The sequence below is a fragment of the Microchirus variegatus genome (genome assembly GCF_963457635.1).
Source record: "Microchirus variegatus genome assembly, chromosome: 20".
Taxonomy (NCBI): Eukaryota; Metazoa; Chordata; class Actinopteri; order Pleuronectiformes; family Soleidae; genus Microchirus; species Microchirus variegatus.
The window spans coordinates 15,403,064-15,424,761 of record NC_139821.1 but is presented as its reverse complement, the minus strand read 5'-3'; the positions used below and the strand labels follow the sequence as shown (position 1 = coordinate 15,424,761).

The following is a 21,698-nucleotide window of genomic DNA, read 5'->3' as shown; positions in this document are numbered from 1 at the left end:
TTCAATCAAGGGCCAAACAGTCCAAAATTCCACGGTAATCCCCCTCACTTTATGTTCACATATCACCCCAGTGTTGATCATGTAATTGCAGCCTAATGTACACGGGCGTTGCAAGTTCAATATCTCTTTTCAGGAGCATTCATCCTGTGTTTACTTCCTTTCTTTTCTTCCCCAACCAGCAAATCAGAAAACTGCGTCGGGAGCTGGACGCCTCTCAGGAGAAGGTGGCGACCTTGACGTCTCAGCTGTCTGCCAATGTGAGTTTGTTTACTTCAAAAGACGGGGGTGAAAACAGCCGGCTCATTTGCATGATAACCTGCTGTCTTCGAGCTTTTATGGTAACTGTTTCCTATCAAAGCTGCGGAGAGAATATAAATCTTTAAGACGCCCACTAAATCCTTTTCTCTGTGTTTGAAGCTGCTGTGCATCTTCTGTGCACTTGATTTGGTTGAGGTGTGTGTGTGTGTGTGTGTGTGTGTGTGTGTGTGTGTGTGTGTGTGTGTGTGTGTGTGTGTGTGTGTGTGTGTGTGTGTGTGTGTGTGTGTGTGTGTGTGTGTGTGTGTGTGTGTGTGTGTGTGTGTGTGTGTGTGTGTGTGTGTGTGTGTGTGTGTTTGCGTGCTTCTCCATAGATAGGATGTCTGCTTAAGTGTGTGTTCGGGTGTCTACGATGCAGTGCAAATCGACTCTCTTTGCTTTTGTCTCTGCTGTGGGGTTTCAACAAGAACCGGAGCCGCTCTCAAATTCAGCCAAGCAGAGCGGATCAAGCAGAGACAGACAGGCACAGAAAGAGAATGGGGAGATGAGGATAACTGACAAGGCTGGAGTGCGTCATGTTTTGGTGAAATACTGACAAACCCGGATCTCAGCTGTCTTTGTGCTGAGGTTCAGAAATCAACAGATCAGCAAATAGTATCATTTGAAACTTTGGGCCAACACTTTGATCACAAAGTTGAACAGAGAGGAAAGTGAAGATTTAAAGGGGACATATTATGCAAAATCAACTTTTGCATAATATGTAATATAATAGGACTCTGGAGGTCCTATCAGTCGGCAAAGTGTGAAAAAAGATGACTCACTCATGTTTTTGTGGTCCTCCTCAGTTTAAGTACAGGAGATAAAACACAAGATGTTGACTTCCACACTCACTGGGACGTCACAATGCGCTAAATTCCTGGAATTGTTGTCTCGCTGAGCTCCGATTCGTTCGTAAAACATGCGAGAGTGCTGGCGAGGGCAGCGGTATCCAAAAACCGGAAGTCAGCAAAAAGTTCTATTCTTGGATCCACAGTGCAGCACAGAGTTCTACACAAACTTCCAGCCTCAGAGGATTTATCTGTCCAGCGGATACATGTTATATATGACGGCAATGTGCCTGCTAGAGCCTGCAAATTATCACTTTTCCAAATGCTATCCTATTCATCCTTAAGGTACTTTGACCAAAGCATGTCGCAGACATGTTCATTAGGACACCAGGGAACTAGGTTAACTTGGAGAAATAGGGTATAATATGAGACCTTTAAGTAAGAACAGTCACATTTTTGCTCTTGCAAAATATTGTAATGAATTAAATTAATAATAAGTGCTTGTTTGCGGTACAGGGATTGTCAGTGTGGTTAAAACAACTCCAATATTAGACTGTTTTTACTCAGCTCTGTCTCTACTTAACACTGTGGTTATACTTAACACATTTATAAAAACACCTCAGGACACCAGCTATAAAGCCACTTTAAAGGCTTAAATTAGAGAACTCACTGTCACTGTTGTCAAGTGAAGCGTGCTGTATTTGTATCATCAAATCATGTAGTGAGTTGTTTGTACCCACAATAAATACACCATCAAATATTTTATTCAGTTTACTTTGACAATAGTAGAGTAAACGCATGATTATACTGTAGTATTACATGCAGATTATTATGAATATTTAGTGAGATAATTGAGAGACACTAACACACTTTTAAATTTAGAGACGTGATTACGAACGTAAGAAATTATTCCACCGCAAAATCAGGTTATGAATACATGAATTTGAATGTGCCAGCTTCAAATACATGGTTGTATATTTTACCGTATTCCTTGACTGATATACAATAGATTGTGTTGCTTAATGTTTGTGGAGGAAAATATTGTGATATATGATAACGTCAAAGTGTCTCATCATATCTGCTTTCAGCACCGCCTGGACCTCAAAAGGGTCAGCAAACATCAAAACAATAAAAAAGGTTACAGTGTCAGGCCATATGCAAACATGCATCCCATTTTAGTGGAATTTGAAAGAAATACAGTTTCTGTCATGTTTTACTGGGATTGAATCACACTATATCTACAGAACATGACAGCATGGTGGGCTGTTAGTGCTATAAACCCATCTTATCCTCCCAGTGGGGAGTGTGACTGTGGAAATGTCAGCCAGTGGCCCTCACATGCTCTCCACCTACAGTCCAAAGCATGTGTGTATGTGTGAGATTGTGCAGTTTACATGCCAGAAACACACTTTAATCATCTCTATTCCTGCACACACACACACATACACCCCCACATAGTAGACACACATTTACACAAATAGACCTGCAAACAGGCACATCACTGTGAAGTTGTTTCTTTTAACATATCAGAACCGACAAATACTTTCAAAGCATATGTACAGGTAATCTGTCCATGAGTGTGTTTTGAAAATTAAACACATTAAATCTACCTTTTAAAAAATAAATATATATATTATAATTTTTAATGTGTCATAAAAAATGGCACAATGTGTTTACAATGAGCCTCAAGCTTTTTTTTTTTTTACCTTCTCAAGCTACAGAGGAGCAAATATAACCCTTGTAATAATAATAATTTTGAAATCAACCAAAGGTGAAATGGGCAAAATATACAAAATGAATTTCTCCAGACCTGTCCAGGACAGATGTTGCATTACAGATGTTAACAGACAATGGAAAAATATTTGTACAAATTCTTTTTCATAAACAGCTCAACTTAAATCAGTGACATTGTTAGGAGTTTAAAAGCATTTAGTGAGCCTAACTCACTAAGCTTCAAATTATTCTTCAGCTCATTTCATGCTTTTTTTCCCCCCAGATTTTGCGTGCATATGGAAGCAAAATAAAAACCTTGAATTGCAGAGAGTATTTGTATTTTAACTATTAGAGAAACTAAATGGCATTTTGTGAGGAAAAGATTCGCTAAGCAGTCTTGTGTTAACCTCCAGTGGCTGAATGCATCACTGCTTTCTCTCATGAGAGGAAATGTGCAGTGATTGAGGTCATCTGATCTCATTTTCTCTGCCACAGCATATGCAATTACTAGTATTATTATTATTATTTGTAATGATGGTCTTTGGTTGGTCTGTTTTGTTCAGGAAATTGGATCTTAAAACAAATCGTATTATTGTATCCTTATTACAATAATTATGAACAAATCGTATTATTGTCATCCTGTGTGATCTTGTATGAATGAGTTGAGCATTTAGCATTAAAACATATTTGTCAGGTAAACTTGCCTGGTGTTACTTTAATGAACCACATCTTTGTGTCTATTTCAAAAAGAAAAGCAATTTAGCAAAACCAACGTCACAGAGAGACACAGATTTCCTCTCCTCTCAATCTCATCCTTCTTATTACTGACCTTTCCCCGTGTCACCCTGCCTCTTCTACCTTCCTGTTTACGTCAAAGGAGGTTACCTCTGATTTTCTTCTCCCTCCTCCTCCCTCCCACAGACCTTATTACTGTCCCCTCCTCTTCTTGCTGTCATGTTTAATGGTCGTAGATCAGTAGTAGTCAACAGCTGTCTCCTCCAAACTCAATACAACCTCAAAATGTAATGTATTAAAGAGTAGCATCAAGCAGTGATTTTTTTTGGTTTGGTTGAACATCAATCTTTACCCTGAATCATGACAAACAGGATTTTGAAGGCCAAACATGGCCACCAGTGCCGGGTCCTGGTCGTTGCACAGATGGTTCAGCCATGAACACCAGGACACATTAGAGTCTGATGAGCAACTACTTCAGGGAGGACAGGTGGGCTGAGGGGATGAGAGGTGGGGGTGGAGCTGGAGCTCACAGGTGGAGCTGGAAAGTGATGAGGCATTGGAGAGATGTGTTGGAGCAGATGGCATTTCTAAAGGTCAAGACCCTCTGAGATTCAGCCAGGGACACAGAGGAGAACAGGCACAGGATGCTACTGCGTGTGTGTGTGTGGATTTTCATTGGTTCAATGTAGCTCATACTCTGTGTTGCCTATGTTGAGTGGAGTGCCACATGGTATAATGTTGGGGTCCTGTGAGTTTGAGCGAGTGAGTAGAATATAAAGAAATTCCTCTCAATTCTTTCTTTGTGTCTTTCCTATGGATGGGCCAAATGCTGAGAATATATCCCTAGTTATTTAGAATTTAACGTGTTAAATAAATAATACGCGTGTAGCCCCCACAGTTTAACTGTATTTTACAATTCTTCTATTTTCATATATCCATATGCGAGAAAAAATGTACTTCCATTATTCTTTCACAGTACAACCTACGTTTCTATTTATTTTCTTCATTGCAGTGATGTGCATGCTGCTAAAATGGATGTCTGAACTGACAACTTTTATATTAGGTTATTCCAGGCACAGAGATGTTTCGGGGTAGATTGCATATTGCATATGGGAAATGCAATATGTACTGCTATATTCTGTAAATGAAAGTCCTTGTAAGTATAGAATAACAAGTGTGTGTGTGTGTGTGTGTGTGTGTGTGTGTGTGTGTGTGTGTGTGTGTGTGTGTGTGTGTGTGTGTGTGTGTGTGTGTGTGTGTGTGTGTGTGTGTGTGTGTGTGTGTGTGTGTGTGTGTGTGTGGGTGGGTGGGTGTGTAGAGCAGAGAGTCAGTGTGATCGCTCTGGGCAGAATGCCCACCTCTGTGTGACACACCAGGCCTGACAGGTGTCTCAGGACGGGACGATACGTTTGCCATACACACACACACACACACATGGCACTCGCACACACATATTTAATCAAATCTAGTCACAAGCGAAGGACAGGGTCAGTAGAGCAGATGGCTTGACGTAGCTGCATCTTCAGGTGAGAGATGAAGTCAGGGGAAGCAACCTTTTCTCTGATGCCTCTGTGATATTAACATCCTTCTCTCACTGCTGAGTTTTCCTCATGGTATTAGTTCAGGTTCATGGCACTATTATTAACAGGGAGAGTATGTACTGTTGTATATAGAAGAGATTCTAATATAGTATTTCAAAATATCTTGTTCCTCTGGAGTGCATTTCTGGCATTATGTGAAACAAAATAGATTAACTCTTTTCCAGAGGATAAAGAACCCTGATCTGACAAATACCCTGATTCCTTTAACCCCGAACCCATTTTTACAGCAATGTATTGACGTGTTCCTCTGGATTCCTGCGTCTCTGTGTGTTTCTACAGGCCCACCTGGTGGCAGCCTTTGAAAAGAGCTTGAGCAACATGACCTGCCGCCTGCAGAGCCTCACCATGACTGCTGAACAAAAGGTACAAAGGCTTAGTCCTGAATGTGAAATATAGCGCATGTGCGTGAACTCCACGACAGAACGAGGCAGCACTTGCCACTCGTTTTGAGGTCAGCGTTTGAGGAATAATGGATTTTTATTACCTTTGAGGTTAAGTTTCTGACCCCATATAAGAGTTTTACAAAAACTTTCTCCTAAAGTTTACACAAGCAAAGTTTCAGCTTATTTCATAAACCTAAAGGCTAAAACCCCATTTACAAGCAATGTCTTCTGCAGGAATCCTCCTGTATTTATCTGCTCCCACCTCTACTTTCTCATTTTCCTTACAAATTGGTGGGGGTTTTTTTTTTTACTGACATGAGCTTTTCTTCTTCTTCTTTCAGTTTCTAGCTTTTATGGAGGTGAAATACTCATGAACGCAGATTAGCAGCTGCAAAGTTATATCCCATAAATAATGAATGCTTCCCTCTGTTTGCATATACCCACGTACACACGCACATTCAACACTGATGAGCACAGGCACCTTTTAAATCCCCCATAAATGAAAGCAGAGTGGGATCTGGTGGGATGTCTGTGTCAAACAAGGCCATCCCAACTTTTTAATTAAAGCAGAAACCATATCTGCAGCCCTCAGTGGGTTTTCAGGGAAGGCATAATGTGAGGCTCCCTCTATCTGATTGTGTTTATTTAACAGACAGAAGAGCTTTTTTTAAAATTCTAAACAGGTGGTGTTGGCTTTGGGGCAAATCCACTGTGAATCACCAAAATACCATCCCCTGTTTTTTGCCGATCATTCTCTACCTCTGATAGCTATACTAAATCAACATTTTAAGAATTTGTTTCCAGTTACAAAGCTAATTTGTTCATTCCAACAAATTGCATGTCATCTTTTTTAAAAATAACTAGTTCTAGTCGTAAATAAATGTTCCATCTGTTTTATTACAGACTAAAAACATTACACCTGCCCACCCCTCTAATGTTTGCACTCTCTCTCTTTCTTCAGGAGTCTGAGTTGGTCGAGTTGCGGGAGACCATCGAGACGCTGAAGACCCAGAACACAGACGCACAGACGGCCATTCAGGTGGCTCTCAACGGTCCTGACCATTTCCACAAAGGTAATGAAGGAACCAGCAGGGGACATTGGAGCAGAATCGAAAATGATCTCATGTTTGATGTTTTGAAAGCTTTCAAAAAGTATTTAATGGGCCAATGCAATCACAAAAATAGCAGTAATATCAACTTTCTTTAAACTCCATCGAGCAGAACAGTAAAGAGAAACTGGAAATCAACCAACTAACCAGCCTGTCTTTTACAGATCTGCGGATAAGACGGCAGCAGTCGTCTGAAAGCATGTCCAGTATCAACAGCGCGGCCAGTCACTCCAGCATGGGCAGCTTGGGAAAGGATGCCGAGGACAAAAAGAAGAAGAAGAAGAGCTGGGTAGGTGGAGAAAACAAAGATGAAGTCACGTCATTGTGAAGCAAAACTGAATTCCACATACAAAAACTTTGGGATAAAAAACTTGCCAGAAGAACACACACTCATATATATACTTATACTTATATACTTATATATATATACAGTGTGGCATTAGTTCATTGAGTTAACTTACCAATGTTAGATTTATTGCAAAACCCTCCTTACGTGGAGATAGGTGAGGTAGTGCAGATATTCTCTGTTCCTGAGGTTGGAGAGTGCATAGTGTGTTCAGATTCCCATAGGTCAAATGATATTAACGTCACCATCCATCATGTCACGGTTGCTAGGTTACCATTTTGAGTTGGTATCAGCTTGAGTACCCATGGTATCCTTCTGTGGTGAACACAAGGTCAAGCAGTAGAGTCCACTCCCCCTGCAATTATTGTTCAAGATGCTCTTTAAATGACATATTCAGAGCCAACAACATGCAAATTGGCTTTGGTAAGATGATGACATCACAGATACTGATGTTCAGCTTAAAACCAGGGTGATATTTAGCTCAGAGGTTGGGGAAGAGTTGACTGAATTGCTGTGACAAGTGGGAAAGTCTCAGCAGAAGTGAAATATTATTATATAATATATTGCACCCTCAATCCCCCACTTACTCAACTATACTTCGTCAAATTTAAAGATTTGTTTCTATTTCTCTATCATCTCACTGGTCTCTTGAAAGCTAAAGTAGTTTTTTTTTTTTTTTTTTTGGTGGCTCAGTTTGCAACAATGTCCTTGCTCTACTTACACCTTAGAGACAAAGAGGACCTTTGCTTAGTGAAGTACCCATCTTTTTTATGTCCTATTCCTCTGAGAAATTAGTCAACAAATAACCATAAATCAAGCCTCCGTCCCTCTCTTCAGCATTGCTGCTCTTTGCTTTTACTCTACACTATCAACTCATTGTCCCTGAGAGCTGCATTTTGCTGCAGTTCACTGAATTGCACCGATGACATATTGGAAGTTTCATCTCGTCCAAAAACACCCAGGCCCAGAGCCAGTTTTCAGTCGGCTGCAATGCAGAGCACCTGCCCTTGAAATTAAATGCACACAAACAGCCCAAAAGTTCAACGCGCAGTGTGACACCTGAGCCCACTCCGTTAAGTGAGACCCCCAAAAAAATGTTAATACAGGCTCATGAATATAAATCAGTCCCGTATTTAAGCAGCTATTAATTATTCATTTGCATACATTTCACTTTGCTGCACATGTGCCTGAAAAAGATCAAGCTGAACCAAAGGTAGTATGAGGTAAAGTCCGCAGAAAAGCGTGTAATATTCAGCATATTGAATATATGCGGTCGACTACTTTTTAGTAAGGTAGTAAACAAACATCTGGCCTGATGTGTCGCTAAGCAGGACATTGATTCACGGTTAGTTGCATGGACTCTGGTTTGAAAAGTGATGCCCAGGAAGGGAGAAATTAAAAATAACTACATTTAAATTGATGTCTATGGTGAAATTAGACGACTTGTCACTTGATTGATTGATCAGTACACATTTTAAAAAGGAGTTAATGTTCTTAGTCACTAGTTTCCGCTCTTTAAATTATGTAGAGCTACAATGAACGATTATTTTCGTAATCGATTAAAGCTCACCTAGAGTGGTCCTGTTGCATATGTTAGTTATGGAGGTCTACTTACATACATTAACTTGTTTTTATGGTCAAAAACCTCCTAGAAATCTCTCCTTGCTGGCGCTCTCCTCAGCTGCGGTGTTTCAGACTGAAATCTCACACCCAGAAGACAGACTAGACTGTGTTGTGATTGGCCAGCCAGTGTAGAGCCTTTCCAACTGTCTTGTGATTGGCTGAGCCCGAGATTACAATAAAACACAGCGTTCTCAGCAATGGCTGAACTGTTTGTTTCGAAACTTCAAGGCTTTGTAAACAAGGTAATGACGCAGATACACACTAAAAAAACAGCGTTAACTGGAACGTCCGGTCTAGGTCCGCTTTAATCGTTTGGTCTATAAAAATGTCAGAAAACATTTAAAAAAAGTTGATCACTGTTTGTCAAACCTGCAAATGACGATGTTCTCGAATGTCGTGTTTTGTCCACGAACCAAAATGATTGTTGTGTGGAGCAAAGAAACGAAGAAAAGATTCACATTTAAGAAGCTGAAACGATCAGAAATCTTGTTTAAATCATGAAAAAAGCTTCAAACCAATTAATCGATTACACTGGGTTACAGATCAGGTTTTTATGCTAATTTAATTTTTGAAAATTTCGATCTTCTGACTAAATTGATTACATTTTTGTGATTTATCATTATCAGTTGATTTTCATTAATATTTCTCACCCAAAAAAGGTTTTAGGAGGAAAAATAATTGTTTTCTAACAGATTCCTGTTAGGAACAATGGTGTATTCAGCGCAGATGTGGCAAAATACGTCAGGCTATTTTTGCAAGATCTTCTAGTCGAAGCCATTTCATTCACTTGTATTATAAAAAAAACAAAACAATTAGTCATAAGTTGGCACATGCAAAATCTTCAGAATGAGTTTATTGCAAGAAATATAAAAGAATTTTGCATCATATGACGTGAAAATACCAGTACATGTAAGCAAAAATGTTAAAAACAAATATGTAGCCTCAGCACATCAAAATGATCCTAAATCAGCTAAAAAAAACTTAAATGATGTTCCCATTTAGAGGTCTGGATGCAGTTGACGTCATGAAAAAAAAAATCCTGTTTATTTTGCAGCTGGAAGTCTATGTTCATATCAAGTCTGTGGTTCATTCCCAGCAGATTATATCTGATGTCTGATGTCACTGTGGAAGACACTCAAAACCCAAATTACCCCACAGGGACTCGTAATGCGTGTTATTATTGTTGAGCATACACATAAATATTAAAACCTTATTTAAGAGAATCATCATGACTGTCCTTTTGAGACTGGAGCCTTTTCCATAATTCACTAGGTGGTGTTAGTGGTGCTATAGCATACATTATTTAATTCATGTACCATATTTGTGTGTTCTGTTCTGTTGTTGTATAATTATGGTTCGTTTGATACTTGTTCCTCCCTTGTAATTTCCCTGCCCTTTGAAGCCACTAGCATGCAGAGCTGCTATGATTTTAAGATGTTTATCGAGCCTGTGCGTCATTGTCATGTGAGTCAGTGCTTTTGCATCAGCAGCCATCAAACACCTTTAGAGATAAACACGCCTGTGAATACATTTTTGTTCAGGTTAGTAGGAGGGTGAAAATGCATAGGATGTTGTGAATGTAATTATAATAACACTAATCATCATTATCATCAGCATCCGTGCCAAAGCAATAATTGTACATCATCAGGACAAAGTTGCACAGATGCTCCGTAAAACACACACGCACACATTTGCAGCAATTAGCTTTAATCAGCAGAGGTTTTATGTTGACGGGTGCAGCGAGCAGGAGTGAATGTTAGTGTGACTTAACGCTAAGTGTATTCTGCATCTTCAGGTGGCTGATTCCATCCCAGCTCAGGTCAGTGGCTTCCAGAGTGTCTTGTGTATGTTTGCAGTGCTTATTCCCCCATCTCCCCTCCCTCAGCTTCCTTCGCATCCCTATTAATTTCTCCCCCTCAGAGCAAGCCCTTCTTTCTCTTTCTGGAAACGTCGGCATGGAAACAGCTACCCTTCCCCTTCTTTAATGCCCCCCACTCATTCTGATTGCCTGCATATCCCTAATTTCTAGGGTCATTAAAAAGCCTCATCTCCCCGTTGCCATCTCTTACTTTCTCTACTTACGGCCTTGCTTCCTACTTTACTTAATCTAGACAGTGACCATTGCTTGGAAACAGTGCGGAGTGATCTCCCGATCTGGCAAGATGTGAACGTATTTCTCCATAATTGACAGGGAGAGGCACGTGGCTGTATTGACACCTCCGCCTCTGTGTGTTTGTGTTTCGTGTCGTGCAGTTACGCAGCTCCTTCAAGCAGGCCTTCAGCAAGAAGAAAACTAAATCCCAGTCATCACATGACGAGACGGAGGAGATGACAGACTCGCTGCCGTCCTCGCCCAAACTGCAGCATGACAACAGGCAAGGCAGCATTGCCACGTTGCATTCTTCACCCTCCACGACAGAGTGAGTATTCATGTCGCCCCTTAAATGCACACATACTTGAATTCATTGAGCCATTCTGTCAGTAATGTTGACTGCCTGAATTATTTTCAGTTATTTTGTTTTTTCTTTTAAACCGCTCCTTCTTCTTTTATTTCCTTTCCTCTTACCTTCTGTTCATAATTTGCTGTAACATCTCTCCTCCACCCCACTGTAGCAAGTGCATTTGCGATAGCAAGTCCTCCCCTATTTGGACACCAAAGAAAAAGCAAAATGGTCATGTGGTCTACAAGCACAGATCTCGGTAACAGGCACTGTGTGGCATGCTCCCACTGACTGAATGTGGAGTGGGGTGTGTGTTGGTGTGACCTAATTTTGCATCTTAATGCAGCGAAAAACCTCGGCATGTGAGAGGTGAACCTGGAACTCAAGAGCGTCCAGTTCTTAGTGAAGAACGAGAGGCGTTCATTTGGATTAATGGTTTAAACTGATAAGAAGAAGCAGGGAAAATTCTCGTATTCATGCCAGTGCAAATTGGCTCTGTGCAATCACCAGTAAGCATGCAAGTATCTGCTGTGCTGATTGGTAGCTGGTGTGATCACTTTAGTTTGCTCAAGGGCAAGGCATGTGGACGTTTTTGGAAATTTCAATGATTACAACTTAAGTTACATTTGAAAAAAAAATTGCTCGGATTTATTAGTTTTTTCTTCCCCATGGATTCATGTTTGTTTTTAGTTTTTTTCAAATCAACATCCTCCTTCCAAAACTGACGCTTGTGATTGGCTCTCTCTGGTCATGTGTCATTCGACTTAACCGACAAACGGCAGTCAGACTCAGCAGCGATAATGTCAGCAGCGCACAAGATGTTCCTGCGCTGGAAATACAAAAAACACTTCATACAGACAGAGCAGAACCTGGTCCCCACCAGTTTAATCATAACATCAGCTATAAAAGCCCCGCTGCTTTACTATTTAACTCATTTACAGCTGGCGTCACCAAAGTCCAGTGGAGCTGGATCAGAACGGAGCATTTGTACAGAGGGAGAGATCGCGCTGATCCGCTGCTGTTTACTTTCTCTGTGAGCATGTCCGCCTACCGATGTTCAGCTGAGGGGATACGCTGCTCATCGTCAGGAGGTCATTTATTAGGCTATAGCCTGTTTACCTTTATATACAGTCACCACTGAAAGAAGTTGTGCACTTGCTGCAGGACAGATAATTTAACTTAATGTGGCCATGAATAAATTAATTGTTTCGCCTGTTATGTGTTGCCCAAACACAAATCTTGAGTAGGTCTACTCTGTTTTCTCACATTTAAAATTGTCTTTGTACAGAGACAACATGAGATTTGCTTGTAGCTACAGCACCTAAAAAACCCACCGTAACCTATTTTCATACGCACACCCAGCCTCGCTTTCAATAAAACACACACTGGCATTTTATAATTGTGATCAGTGAAATATATGAAGACAATATAAAACACAGTTTAAAACAACAGTTGTTGTTGCTCTAAAGGTTCATATTTAAAAGCAGCTCAATGTAGAGCTGTCAGAAATTAAAATCAGCCTCTTGTCATATTTGCAGCAACACTGTTGCTTCAGGCTTTTTTGTATCGCTCATACTCTCGCCATTAAAACAACCTGCTCCTCTTGGCTGAAATCAGCATTGTCGCTCCATTTAGTGAGGAAGTGAGCCTCCTTCAGAGTACAGACCTAAGGTCAGACTCATAATATATGGTTAAAAAAAAAGAGTATTTTATTATGTTGTTTTTATATAGTCTTAAGTACTGCTGAAAGGTTTATATCACTGTAGGTCTTAAAATGTGAAAATGGTTAACAGTTGAGAGATTTCATTCAAAATTAAGAAAAGTAATATGTGAAAATGTAATCAAATGTAATTAGTTACATTACTTTCAGAAAGTAATTGAAATAGTTACACTACTATTACATTTTCAACAGGGTAACTTGTAATTGTAACAAACTACATTTCCAAAGTAATCTTCCCAACACTGCCTACAAGAGAACAACTGTGCATGCTGGGATCACAGCTGGAATATTTTACTTATAAAAGTCTATGTCTGAAAATATGAGGGTGAAGGATTTGCTGTCCCAAATGCCACACTTCCCCTTCTCACCTTCATGTTGCACCTGCCTGTACAGTTTTTACAGTCTTCCTTTGAACTTCAAACCTTAACTCTCTCACTTCTATGAAGTGTGTGTGTGTCTGTGTGTCTGTGTGTCTGTGTGTGTGGGGGTGTGTGTGTGTGTGTGTGTGTGTGTGTTTCTATGGTTGGGTTTTGTGTTTGCTGAAACCCTCAAGGTGACCCTGTCCTGCTCCCTGTGTGTGTAATCCCGTTTGCAGGTTGTGCGAATGCACCGAGGCAGAGGCCGAAATCATCCTCCAGCTGAAGAATGAGTTAAGAGAGAAGGAGCTCAAGTTGACAGATATACGCTTGGAGGCGCTCAGTTCTGCTCACCACCTTGACCAGATCCGAGAGGCCATGAACCGCATGCAGGTACTTTCACCTATAGGGTCTGTTTGTGCCTGACACATGTTAAACTAGAGCAAGATGAATAATTGCCTATTTGCCAGGCGAATCAGTTGGTACATTTTATAAAACTTTATATTCAAAGGAGGGATGAAGGCAAACAGGGACATTTCTATTGCTAACAAATCCCTAAACGCACTTTTAACACGCTAACAGGTTGTATCTTGTTCTTTATTGTGCAAAAACCTGACGTATACGTTGAAATCTTAAGAATTGTTAACAAAATAAACAAGCTGTAACTTTTTAATCAGTGAATTTCTAAGATTACAGAAGATTTTCTGCACTCTGCGCTTCTCCGTATGCAAGCGGGCTCTCCGTATCCAACGCAGACTGACTCATTTCTCTACACGCAGTTTTATCTTTACATCCAAATATCCTGATCTTTATGACAAGGATCGAGTACAGTTGCGATGACGTGCAGGGGATCCGAGTAGATCTTAGTAAAACATGTTAACAGACTCTTAACAGCGCACTTTTCATTGATTTCACTCCCTGGTCTCAACCTTTGTGTAGAAGACGCTTTAGCTCTGCAATTAAGGGAATAACAGATTAAACAGATGAGCTGATCTCTTTAGTTAACTGTGAACAACGCTGATCTGTGGTGTCTGTCATTAAGGAAACCGTGACAGCACAATGCGCACAGCGGACCGGAGCCGGGGCAGGCAGAATCCTGCGTAGATCCTGCCACGACAATTTTGCTGGCCTTAGTATTCCCTGTGTTTTAATTGATCGTTAGATTTAGTGCTGATGTGTGTGTGTGACAGACATGTGTATTGGACATTTAAGGAAATACGGAACAAATCGTATATATTTACACAACATTTTATTGCCAAATTATTATTATAAGTATTTTACAGGACGGGTGGCAACCCTACATACATATGCATCTGACGAGAGTGTATATACCAAAAATATTGGGCTATTTATTTATGTCTTAAATGTCAAACTTCAAAGAGTAATCCAATACATGACTATGTGAATCAAAATATTGTGGAAAAATAGAATACTGCAGCTTGCTGACTGGAGTTCCTGTTGTAGTGCACCAAGGGTTAAGAGCTCCATTATAGAACATTTACCTTTTTAAAAGCATTGTAAAGTTGAACCCACTTCATCAAGTGAATTGGAATTGTTTAATTGTCCGTGAAGCTGAATAAAGCTCAGCATAGACATGACTGAACCCATCATTTCAAAGGAAATCTTCAGAGATGCTTTTCCATCTTTAAAAGAGCACATGTTCAAACACTATCACGATAAAAGTGTGAGTGAAGTGGATCTTTTTGGATGTGTGTTGCCTTGTGTGTAGAAGCCTATAGTCTCTTCTCAGATCTAGGGATCATGCAAGGCTCCTCGTCTGACTCTTAGCCTTCAGTACAAAGAGATCCTTGAAGATTAGAAAGCTGCTTACAGCCCAAAATCCGAACAATACTGATTCAACCGTGGTCAAACAGTGTGAGCAGCATGTTAATGTGAATCTTTGAAACCATCTTTTCTCTCTGACCAGAACGAGATAGAGATGCTAAAAGCGGAGAACGATCGTCTCAAATCCAGCAGCAACGCAACGCCAACGGCCACGCCCGTCAAAACCGCCCGGCCGCCTTCTGAGACCTCCAGCACCTCGTCGTCGTCTTCGCGTCAGTCCTTGGGCTTGTCGCTAAATAACCTCAACATCACTGACACCATCATGTCAGGTCAGTTCAGCGTCAGTGCTGCTGTCTGCAGTGCATCCATCTCGAGTGTCTGTGCCGATCAGTGTTCACAGTCTGCAGTTTGGCCGGGGTTATGACCACACTAAGTGTGAGAGTGATTGGAGGCAGTGAAACGGAAAAGAACACCCTTTGTTATTGGTCAAACATGACACAGAAAAGCCGTTTAACAATAGGATGTTTTCTCCAAAAGGTGTTTGAATATATTCAACCCTGGTCGTGTTAAGGCCTTTATACATGAATATGTGAATAAACAGCACAAATTACATGTAATTTGTGTATTTATGTATATATTCATTTTGGGCTGCAGATAAGTGCATATGTATGACAAAGATGCAATGCTTTTATTCTGTTCCCAATTTTCAATGTCCATTTCCTCTTTATAGCTTTGGCAAGAACTAGTCCACACAAAAGGGAAATTCAGGATATAGTCAGGAGGGGCCAGAGAAAGAAAGATAAAAAAATAAAAATAAAAAAAAGATTCTATTCTATTCTACTGGCTGTAGTGAATGTGAGAGAGTAGTGTGATACAGCAGGAGTCTAATGCACACACACACACACACAAACATGAGCATGTTAAACCTCCGCCTGCTCTGGTTTGAGAACGTTTGTCTCTCCTACTGGTCCGGTAAGGACTCAGGCCCTCGTTAATCGATGGAAGGATGAACCAAGAGCAGTGACACACAGAGAGATGAGTAGGCTCGCAGGCCGTTATCGCCTCAACACAGAGCTGTGGGAATCCAGCCAAATAAAATGTACCTGACCAAAATGGAGCCCAGGAAAAGAGAACAAAGATTAATGGTTTGAGTTGTTAATGGTTCGGTTTGTTAATGGTTTGTGAGCAAAGATTAAAGAAAGAGAGAATACTTTATCTCCTTCAGTTTTATGTTGTTTGTTATTTTTGGCTGATGAAGCGTCACCATTGGTTAGATCAAGGAGTGTTTGAGTTTACGCATTAGTTACTATACAGGTGTTTTATTTTAAAGGGTTTAGGTTAGACACCTGAAATGAGGTGTAGTCTGCTTAACCCTAGAACACCATTGCCATGTGAAAACCGAGCAAAGAAATGTATGTGATTTTCATGAACACAAGTTTTCATCTTCATTATTTATTTATTTTTTTGAAAATTTTTGTTCCCAAATTCCTAATTTTCCAGTAATTTTAGAGCATTTTTATATGGTCCCCTCATGATGCTTTTCTTTTATTTTGTTAGACGTGACACAATTTAAAATAAAAGAACACTACTCAAATGTGTCATGTATTGTCATGTTTTGATATATTTTGATGACAAGTACTTTTTATTGGGTGTATTTATTATCTTGGGTAAAAATCACCCGGCGTTAGTGATGGTGTTTTGAATTTGAGCGATAGTGTTCTAGGGTTAAACTTGTGTATGTGTGACTACTGAGGTTCTCAGGAGCTAAACATGAAGAACAAGGCAATCAGAGATGGCAGACTTCACCCCATTCATGCAACAAGCCTCTGGCGGCCTCTGTTGGTCATATTGGCAAGCGCAAGTGTGGAAGCACAAACAAACAGACAGACAGACACACAGAGATACTAAAAACAATACTTCACTAATCTTATCACCTTTACAGCCTGTCTTTATAGTCATGTTCCAGATCCAGGTTTGACCAATTGCCTGTGTGGAGTTTGCCTTTGGGTACCAGACTTCAAAAACATGCACATTTGGGTTTTAGATTCACTGGACACTCTAAATGGATCTTAGGTGTGAATATGAGAGTGACTGGTCACTGTGTCCAGGATTTACCTCAGCTGGGATTGGCTCTAGAGAATTCTCATTACTTTTTGTGGAAATTGTGTTTCTGTTGTCAAGATATTTGGGTCCTGACAGTATGATGCTGACTCATATCGTCATTATCATTCAGCACAAACACTAGAGAACCGTCTCGATGAAAACCATGATTAAAAGTAAAAGTAATTATCACATGAAAGAAGCAAATGTGCTTCCTTTTTCTTGGGACTCTGTTTGTCCATTTATAGCTATAATTTGCTGGTAGGGAGAAAGAGTTTTTCAGAAATTAATCTAGAGTCTGATTGAATAAAGTTTGATGTGTTTCATAATAGGACGTTTTTCTTTCAGACATTCTGCTAGATGACAGCTATGAGGGCAATCTACGCAAAGAGGGCCGGAGTGTGCGTATAGTGGTGAACATCAGCAGTGGGCCAAATAAAACTAAGGTCAGTGAATGAAAACTTTACATTACTTTCAACATTCCTTACAGCTTAAAGCATTCAAATCAGATGTCATTCCCCTTTTGTTACATTTTAGGACACACAGAGCCAGGAGTACCTGATTGGGTCGATAGGTGTGAGTGGAAAAACCAAGTGGGACGTCCTGGACGGCGTCATCCGACGCCTCTTCAAGGTAAAATAATACAAGTCTTTGCTCTTAAATACAGGTTAAATGCAGTTTTAGTCTAATTTTTAATGGCAGACATTTTAAAAAGCACAGGTGTTCCTTGTGACAGTGAGCCAGCTCGAATCATATTTGTGCTATTGTATCATTTCATAATAAAAAGGACGGGAAATCTCATCTCCATCAGGTAGTTTTTGAACTGTATGTAGCTGTAAAAATGATCTCTGACTCCTCAAAAATACAGCTACACTTTGAGATGGCAAGAAAAAAAGCAAAGGCGATTCACTATATATTTGTGTTTTTTCCTCTTTAAAATGAGACGCACTTGGTTTGCTGAGCTCTAATGTGGTGCAAAAATCACTCCTCCCGCTCATGTTGTGTCTGACTGACCGTCTAAGCGTCCCTGACTGAAGTGAAGTGGCTGTGATCTCGTCACAACATATTTTAAGCATTATCAATATTGCAGCTCCTCATTTCCCACTGTCCTCCCCCACCGCAGGAGTATGTCTTTCGCGTGGACCCTCTGACCACTCTGGGTCTCAACTCAGACAGCATCGTCTGCTACAGGATGGGGGGGGTGGTTCGTGCCCACGCCTCTGAAGTGCCTGAGCTGCTACCCTGCGGCTACCTGGTGGGCGACAACAACATCATCAAGGTCAACCTCAAAGGTGTGGCAAAGAGAAAGCGAGGAGTTTCTATTCAAGGATGGCAGCAAATAATGAAACTGAGTCCCATAGAAAGTGTTTGACTGAGGAGAAATACATGATTATTACTCTAATCTCTGTGTTGTTTCAATTTAATATGGAACTTTAAATTATTTATTGACTTAACTTTAACCTTATTTAATTATATTATATTATATAAACCATCTTGTTTCCTTCCTTCCTCATCTTAGGAGTGAAGGACAACAGTATAGACAGTCTGGTGTTTGACACGCTCATCCCAAAGCCCATCATCCAGCGGTACCTCAACCTGCTGATGGAGCACCGTCGCATCATCCTCTCAGGACCCAGCGGCACCGGCAAGTCCTTCCTGGCTGTCAAGCTGGCCGAGTACATCATTTCCCAAATGGGCCAGGAGGTGACTGAGCACAATGTGGCCAGCTTCAACGTGGACCAGAACTCCAGCAAGGTAGAAAGAACACACAAGTCATATGTTGTGGTTGTGCTGGTGGTGGTGCATTGGAAATCATTGTTTGCACCATTAAATCTGTTCACACCTCCTCCCTCCAGGACCTGCGCCAGTACCTGTCCAACCTCGCAGAGCAGTGCAACTCTGAGGAGACGGACTCAGAGCTCCCCACTGTGGTCATCCTGGACAACCTGCACCACATCGGCTCCCTCAGCGACATATTCAACGGTTTCCTCAACTGCAAGTACCATAAATGGTGAGGCAGAACTCGTCCTGTCTTTTTTTATTATAGGCAAAGCTGTGGTGCAATGGTACAGTTAAAAATAAAAGTTCCATTTTCTAATATTTAGGAGGATTTAGTGCATAAATCTTTTGAAATAAAAGTAGTTTTGTTCTTGTAGCCATAGGATAAGATTATTTTAAAAATGGACAAAAGGTTTTTTCCCCAAAAAATGTTATGTTTCAACTTTTGTCCATTTTCTTCAAAAAGTTGAATGTTTCATCTGAATCGGGTGTTTTTGGGTATGGGAAACATCTAAAACATGGCAGGGCAGTGTTCCCTGAGGACCAGGGTTGGGAAACACTGCTTTAATGAGTGGTATACGATGGTGAGTGAGCAGACAGGGATTCACAGCGAAGCCACCCCGGTGTCTGACCTGGCCAGTTGTCGAACTGTGACTGAGACTGTAACTAATGTGCGTGTTTTGTTTGTGCCTCGTCTCCTCTAGTCCGTATGTTATTGGGACCATGAATCAGGGAGTTTCCTCGTCTCCTAACCTCGAGTTACACCACAACTTCAGGTTTGTGACACTTGAATTCAGAAATCAGTGTGGTATTAGTGGTTTATTGTTTGGTTAAAATACTGATGGTGTTGTTGTACATATATTGTGTGTGTCTGTGTGATGTGGACAAATGTCACATTTTTGGGTTTACTCGATTTTATTAAATCACCTCTCACACAATGTGTTTGATTTCAGTTTCCGAGTTCTGTGAGTTCTCAGATGGTCAGCTCAAGGCAGTTTCCACAGGGAGTGATGTAATTACATCTCTCAGATAATTAGACATTTTAATTAAAGGGACTATAGTTCTGAGTTATTTGTGGTTGCTATGTTTGACCAGCTGATGATTTTGCAAGTCATTAGGCAAAAAAAAACAATTAATACAAAATAAATGAAAGGCGCCATATGTAAGAATGTGGCCAAAAACAGTTACTACATTAAAATACCGAGGTCTTTTAGGTTCCGTTTTCTGACGTAACTGACAACCCCCAAGCTGAGACTCTACTGACTGCAATGATTGGTAGATGGCAGTAGGTGGCGCCATATGCCAAAACATGATTTCAAAACATAAACATGATTTGCAATCTGCAAAAGATTTTTTTTAATGCAAATATTTTGGCTGTGCTGTTGTTGTTGGTGAGTTCAGTTTGTTATATGAACATTATTCCTGAGTCTCTGTGACATATTAGGAGGATTTTATGGCCAGTTGATTTTGATTTATTACATACTGCACCTTTAAACTTAAAAATGACCTTATAAGTAAAACACGTCCAAAAGCTTTTATACTGAAATCTGGATCAACGCTCAAACTCTTTATTAGTCTCCCACTTCTTTTCTTCCTCACTGATGATCTCTCCTGTCATAGGTGGGTGCTGTGTACCAACCACACTGAGCCAATCAAAGGATTCCTGGGCCGTTTCCTGCGCAGGAAGCTGGTGGAGACTGAGATCAATAAAAACATGCGCAGCAACGACTTGATAAAGATTATCGACTGGATCCCGAAGATCTGGCAGCATCTCAACGGCTTCTTGGAAGCGCACAGTTCCTCCGATGTCACCATAGGTCAGTTCTTTAGCTCCAAGTTACCACGCCGCTCCTTGACTTTGGTCTTTCCATTTTCCATTCAACAAACAAACACTCACTGTACCCGCAGGCCCCCGTCTCTTCCTGTCCTGTCCCATGGACGTAGAAGGCTCTCGTGTTTGGTTCACTGACCTGTGGAACTACTCTCTGGTGCCGTATCTGCTGGAAGCCGTAAGGGAAGGGCTTCAGGTATGTCACGTAATTGTTCAAATTAGCTTTGTGCTTAGTCTGCTGGAGAATCTGTAAGAAATATAGGATTTGAAATGATAAAATCAAAGACACTTCATTATAAAGCTGCTTATTTTTGTATAATTATTGTTTGTTCTGGGAGAGAAAAGGATTATTATTTTTCTTGCGTAACAAATGCTTTAAATTAATCCACTATACTGTTTAAATAGCAGGTGAGGTAGTTTGTTCCTGTTTTATTGATCATATTAATTAACATTTTATTGACCTAAGATGCAAAAACTGGAATAATGTGTCCATATATGACTCCCTATAACATGAACAAACACTTGCATGTGTAATTAGCCCCCTGTAAGCATTCCTCTTTCCCCCCACCTTTGACCATTTTGCAGCTGTACGGCAAAAGAGCAGCATGGGAGGATCCGTCCAAGTGGGTGAACGACACGTATCCATGGAACGCCGCCTCTCTGCAGCAGGACGGCCAGTCACTGCTCCAGCTGAGGCCAGAGGACGTGGGATACGACAGCTACAACTCCTCCAAGGAGGGAGCCTCATCCAAGCAAGTGTCTCAGAGTGACACCGAGGGAGACCCACTGGTGAGGAAGACACACACACACACACACACACACTTATCTGTGAGAGGTGAAGTTTACAGAGAAATGACAAAAATAATGTGGAATATCAAGCCATTAAATTAGAAAGTGAGGACCATAAGGTGCTATGACGACAAATGTCTGCCCTCACTCATCTGAACCTTCAACAGAACAAATGTGTACGTGGTGCAAATTCATAGCTACTCATTTATTGCTGGTTTCCATAGAAACATCTCACAAGTGTTGCATTGGCTTTTGCAAAATAAGAAGCACCAATCTTATAACACACACACACACTTTGTAGGACC

At 40.7% G+C, this 21,698-nt stretch overlaps 1 protein-coding gene across 3 annotated transcripts in view; it reads left to right on the top strand.

Moving 5' to 3' along the window:
* nav3 (neuron navigator 3) overlaps positions 1-21,698 on the top strand; it is a 99,556-nt gene that overhangs the window by 76,216 nt on the left and 1,642 nt on the right. For 2 of the 3 annotated variants that reach the window (XM_083906657.1, XM_083906656.1), the window contains exons 18-36: positions 11-34; positions 180-257; positions 5,411-5,494; positions 6,476-6,587; positions 6,788-6,912; positions 10,388-10,411; positions 10,846-11,012; positions 11,206-11,292; positions 13,349-13,502; positions 15,037-15,223; positions 17,343-17,440; positions 17,532-17,627; positions 18,118-18,286; positions 18,514-18,749; positions 18,851-19,005; positions 19,478-19,549; positions 20,394-20,590; positions 20,682-20,800; positions 21,190-21,393. In XM_083906657.1, the coding sequence (XP_083762783.1) occupies positions 11-34; positions 180-257; positions 5,411-5,494; positions 6,476-6,587; positions 6,788-6,912; positions 10,388-10,411; positions 10,846-11,012; positions 11,206-11,292; positions 13,349-13,502; positions 15,037-15,223; positions 17,343-17,440; positions 17,532-17,627; positions 18,118-18,286; positions 18,514-18,749; positions 18,851-19,005; positions 19,478-19,549; positions 20,394-20,590; positions 20,682-20,800; positions 21,190-21,393 (2,388 nt within the window). The remainder of the gene's footprint in view (positions 1-10; positions 35-179; positions 258-5,410; positions 5,495-6,475; positions 6,588-6,787; positions 6,913-10,387; positions 10,412-10,845; positions 11,013-11,205; positions 11,293-13,348; positions 13,503-15,036; positions 15,224-17,342; positions 17,441-17,531; positions 17,628-18,117; positions 18,287-18,513; positions 18,750-18,850; positions 19,006-19,477; positions 19,550-20,393; positions 20,591-20,681; positions 20,801-21,189; positions 21,394-21,698) is intronic. The other variant, XM_083906658.1, reaches the window with a different exon arrangement.